Below are 5167 nucleotides of genomic sequence, written 5' to 3'. Positions count from 1 at the left end.
TGAATGATTTAATAATTTCAATGGATGAGAATAGAGCAGCAATGACCAATTTTAATTTGAATAATAATTCATTTATTTCATTTCCATCAATTACAATGTCATCATTTTCATCAGTAAATTTAGGTCAAAAGAGTTCTTCATCTTTTTCCAATGATAGCCAATTTCAATTGAGTTCATGTAAACAATTCTCAGAAAAGATAATTTTTACAGTTGAAGATAAGGATGACGCAATTAAGGTATTTTCTGTTTTATCAAGGTATATCAATTCTGAATGAAATTTCTTTTTTTTTTGTAAATATTTTACTCAAAAAGAATTAATTGGCATAATAATACAATGTTAGTAAAATTTCTACCTTTTTTTTCTTAATTTTTATTTTAATTTAATAATAATTTTCAAAAACAAATGTTGCATGCATGCAATCATTAATTTTTAACTTACGTGGAAACACGTAAGCAAAAAAAAAAATTGCGCAAAATTTGCACATGAATGCCGGTATAGGAAAAAATTAGTGGTAGAATTAATTAATTATTTAATAAAAGAATTTTTTTTTTTTTTAATTAATTGAATTGAATTAAATAAAAATAAATAATAATAGAACAAAATATCTAATTTTTAATTATTTTATACTCATATTTAAGATAGATTGAAAGAAGGAAATAATAATGGATTTGGAGTTGAGAAGATATTATAATGATTTATTATACGAAGCAGAGAAAAAAGAGAATGATAAGGATGATAAGAATATTATGAATGGAAGAATGATGTATAATTTAGTAATTGGAAATAAAAGTGCTGATTTGGTAAGTTAAAATTATAAATTTATTTTTTTTTAATAATTGAATTAATTTTAAATAATTATTAAAATAAAGGATTCAATAGTTTCAGCAATTACATATTCAAGAATATTAAATTTGATTAATAATACAATAAATTTTGACGAAAATAATAAAATATATGGAATACATTTACCAGTAATAAATTGCAATAGAAATGAATTAAAATTAAAGTTTCCATTAATTGCTTTAATAAATTATTTCTCAAATAATCAAGATAATGATTCAGGAGATGATTTTCAAATTGAAAATATGCCATTTATATGTTTAGATGATGATATAATTAATGAATTGATACTTGAGATGGAGAAATTTGATAATGAAAAAAAACATGTAAATTTTGGGCATTATATAACATTGGTTGATCATAATACATTGGATACATTTCAAAAGAAGTAAGTTTAATAAAAAAAAATTCTATCAATTAACTGATAATTAAATCATTTTATCAATATCAGCTTTAATGAAAGAGTGGTTTCTATTGTGGATCATCATCAAGATTACATGACTACAAAGTCAAATTACAGATTATCATTGGGAACTAATATAGGAAGCTGCTCAACATTAATTGGAAAAATTGTAAGTTAAAATTAAACTTGAGAAATTATTTTTTATTAATTTAATATGTAAAAATTTAATTCAAGTGGAGAGATTCTTATGAAAAAGGAAAGATAAATAAACAAACTTTGATAGAAAATAAAATATTTCTCGAGATGATTGTTTGCACAATATTAAAAGGTGAGTTTTATTAAAATAATAATAACATAGAATCTTTATTATTGTAATATAAATATATACACTATTTTAGATACTTGTAACTTTAACCAAGAATTATCAGGAAAAAGATGGAGCTCTTTAGATTTGGAAGTTTATAATTGGATAATAGAAATATTATCTTTAATAGAAAAAAATAATGAAGAAATCATAAGTAAAAAGTACACTGATTTATATATAAATTTTTTAAAGAATGCTAATCGAAATATAGATATAATATTTAATAATGAACTTATTGAATTATTTAAAATGGATTACAAAGATTTTATTTACAAGAATAAATTTGGAAATGAAGATATTATTATTGGCTATTCCAGTTTTGAAATTGATTTATTAAAGATTATAAATCATTATAAAGAGAATTTTCAAATAGATATTAAGAATTTTATATTAAATAATAAATTAAATTTATTTATAATTTTAAGTAATTATATATATATAACAGAAGATCATCAAAATGAAGAAATTAAAAAACAAATAATTATTTCATATATTAATAATGATCACAGTCAAGTTCAAAATCTTCATAATCTTGTAATTAAATGCTTAGAAACAACAATTCCAGTTACTGAAATTAAGATGGAATCAGTTATAACAGAATTTAATATTCCCGAACTTTCTTTCAAGTTATTTAATATACATGATATGTCTTTTTCCAGAAAAAAATTTGAACCATTTGTTAAAGATATAATTAATAATAAGCTTTGATTTTAGACAAATTTTTTGAAATTATGTACTCAGCATACAGATTTGAGTAATCTTTAATTAATTCTTTTAATTCCATCTTAGAATTTCTATGGAAATTAGTTCTAGATATAGAACTAGAATCAGAATTGGAATCATTTTCTGAATAGAAGCTTGAACTTGGACTGGAAATAGAGCTTCGGCTGGAATATGATTTGGATCTGGTTTTGGACTTGGACCTAGACCTGGAGTGTGATTTGGATCTGGATCTGGACTTGGATCTGGGCTTGGATCTGGATCTGGATTTGGATCTGGACCTGGATCTGGATTTTGACTTTGAACAAGAACTAGAGCTTTTCTTTTCAAGCCTGGAATTTTGAATATTTAGCTTTGTATTCATTTCAGGTACCTTCTTTTTGAAACTAGTATTATCTTCATTATTGGTACAACTATTAGCTTTATTGGGTACTAAATTATTGGCTTTCTTTCTTGTAATACTTCTTCCCTTTCGCTTTGACTTGCCTTTTCTTATGTAGATCCTAGATTCTGTCTCAGAGTGTGAACCTAGTTCTGACTCTAATTTGCTAACCAAACCCCTAATCTTATTCATTTTTAGCTCTCCATCTTTTTTGAATGATATTCTTGGTTCCGAAGCTGATCTGGATTTGGTTCTGGATTCTGATTTAAATCCAGATCTTGATCCAGACCTCGATCTAGACCTAGAACTGGAGCTGGAGCTAGACCTGGGACTAGAACTGGAGCTGGAGCTAGACCTGGGACTAGAACTGGAGCTGGAGCTAGACCTGGGACTAGAACTGGAACTAGAACTGGGACTGGATTTAAGTCTTGCTTTCTGTCCACTATTCCCGGGCTTATGTTTAACTCTTTTAATACTAATGCTAACATCAGTATCAATGTAACTGTTTCCTTCATCATTATAACTGTATTCTGCTTTATCTTCAGTTTTTTCATGATTTCTCTCCTGTTCAAATTTGATATGATTATTAGCACCAGAATTGCTACTAATATGAGGCCTAAGGCCACAGTTTCGTTCAAATCTTCTATTATTCATAGAATTATTTGCGTTTGCCATTGGATATTGATCTTTAAATTTACATGGATTATTGTTTTCCAATTTTGAATAGAAACAGCTTTCATTACTTGGATTCAAATTTATTGAACTTGAAAGTATTTCATCCAAATCTGTCATGCTAATTTTATTTCTCAAATTAATGATTTGCATTCTTTTTGGATCAATCAACAAAATTATAGGCTCCCTCAATAACTTGGACTCTTGCATAATTATTGATTTCAATTCACCATTTTCACATTCAAAAGATTTACAATTACCATTACGAGCCTCAAATTGTTGGTATTCTAAATCCATACCTTTATTCATATTCATTTCCATATCCAGTCCAATATCAACTTCCAAATTATCTTTAAAGTAAGGACTCATATTTTTTAAATATTCTTTCAATCTTTGACATAATTGAAAGTAAGATTTGCAGATTCTATTATTACTCTTAAAATCAAAAGAAAGATAATCTCCATTTTCTCCACTACTATAAACCTTCTTCTCAAAATCCATAATTGAATTGCTCATACAATCCATACTAGTTTTCATCACATTTGTAAAATTTTCTAATTTATCCATCATCTTCTTCAATATCATCTTTCTTTCATTCATTAATTCATCCACCTTTCTCTCTACTACTTTTATTGCAATCTCTTTCACATATAGTCCATCCCTTCCTATACTTTCATTTAAACCTTCCAAACTTTCTTTCCATAATCCTAAACGATCCTTCATTATTTCCATCTCTTTCATTGAATCATCATACATTTTAATATTCATTAGTAAATCATTTCTGCTCATTTTATCATCTTCAATATTATCCAACTCTTCTTCAATCCTTCTTTGCTCATTTATATATTTGTTATAGTCAAGCCCTCCTGTCCCAAATTGACCATTTTCATCTTCCTCTTCATCTACTTGATATCTATTATTCATTACTTATACTTTTGACTCTTTTTATTACTTTCTTCAACTTTTTTACCTTTTATTACCAGAAAATTANAAAAAAAAAAGAAAACAATCAAAAGAATTCAAAGATTTAAGAGGAAAAAAAAAAACAAATATACGAAAGTGGGGCAAAATCATTCGCAAATCCTTGCTAATAATCTAATCTACTCTCTAATCAACTATCCGACTTTTTTCCGGAGGAATATCAATTTTCTCATTCTTATCTAATAAATAATCATAATTTAACCTAATATTTCTCACAGTAATTCTCAACTAATTTGTTAATCCTTATACTCACATTAATTCCTGTAATAATCCTCTACTACACATTGGGCGGGAACCCCACATGCAATAACTAAATTTAAATAGAACTTGGCGGGTTAACACTAAATTTGAACTTTGCATGTAAATTATGGTCCACTAAATTTGACTGTATGTTTGGCGGTAAAATTTCTACTCAGTAATACGATTAAAGAATGTTTAGAGTAATCATTTGAGTATTTAAAAAAAAAAAGAAAATTAAAGAGAATGCTTGCGAATTCTAAATTGAGAAAGAATGAGTTTTAGCCTTTATTATCAGATAAACCTAAACTGGTTTGCTTACATAAACTAATCCACTCTTTATCACTCATCTGGGAAGTCAACCTACGCTCACTTTTCTCCTTTGGATCCATATTAACCTTAGAAATGTCATTTACTTGCTTTTTATCACTTTCACTGATATTATCATTTTCTGCTTCTTCTTTTTCTGCTTCTCCATTTTCTGCTTCTCTATCTACCTCTTCTTCTCGATCTTCTATTCTCGAAGGGTCATCACATTTAGTTTCTATAATATCATAAAGCTGCTCC

The 5167-nt window shown here is 26.7% G+C and overlaps 3 protein-coding genes across 3 annotated transcripts; 2 read left to right on the top strand and 1 right to left on the bottom strand.

Annotated features, from left to right (window-relative positions):
* The first annotated feature begins 20 nt into the window (after positions 1-20).
* Chro.50091 (hypothetical protein) lies at positions 21-275 on the top strand. Its single annotated transcript, XM_660479.1, has 1 exon — positions 21-275. One exon carries the CDS (start codon positions 21-23, stop codon positions 273-275), a length of 255 nt encoding a protein of 84 aa, XP_665571.1.
* A 1582-nt stretch (positions 276-1857) lies between these two features.
* Positions 1858-2316, top strand: Chro.50090 (hypothetical protein). Its single annotated transcript, XM_660478.1, has 1 exon — positions 1858-2316. The coding sequence occupies one exon, from the start codon at positions 1858-1860 to the stop codon at positions 2314-2316; it is 459 nt and encodes a 152-aa protein (XP_665570.1).
* Chro.50089 (hypothetical protein) lies at positions 2300-4306 on the bottom strand. The annotated part of the gene is made up of 1 exon (XM_660477.1): positions 2300-4306. One exon carries the CDS (start codon positions 4304-4306, stop codon positions 2300-2302), a length of 2007 nt encoding a protein of 668 aa, XP_665569.1.
* Positions 4307-5167: the final 861 nt, after the last annotated feature.

The sequence above is a fragment of the Cryptosporidium hominis genome (genome assembly GCF_000006425.1).
Source record: "Cryptosporidium hominis TU502 chromosome 5 CHRO015046, whole genome shotgun sequence".
In the NCBI taxonomy this organism is placed as follows: domain Eukaryota; phylum Apicomplexa; class Conoidasida; order Eucoccidiorida; family Cryptosporidiidae; genus Cryptosporidium; species Cryptosporidium hominis.
Note: the sequence above shows the minus strand (reverse complement) of the source record. Positions and strands in the feature narration are given on the sequence as shown.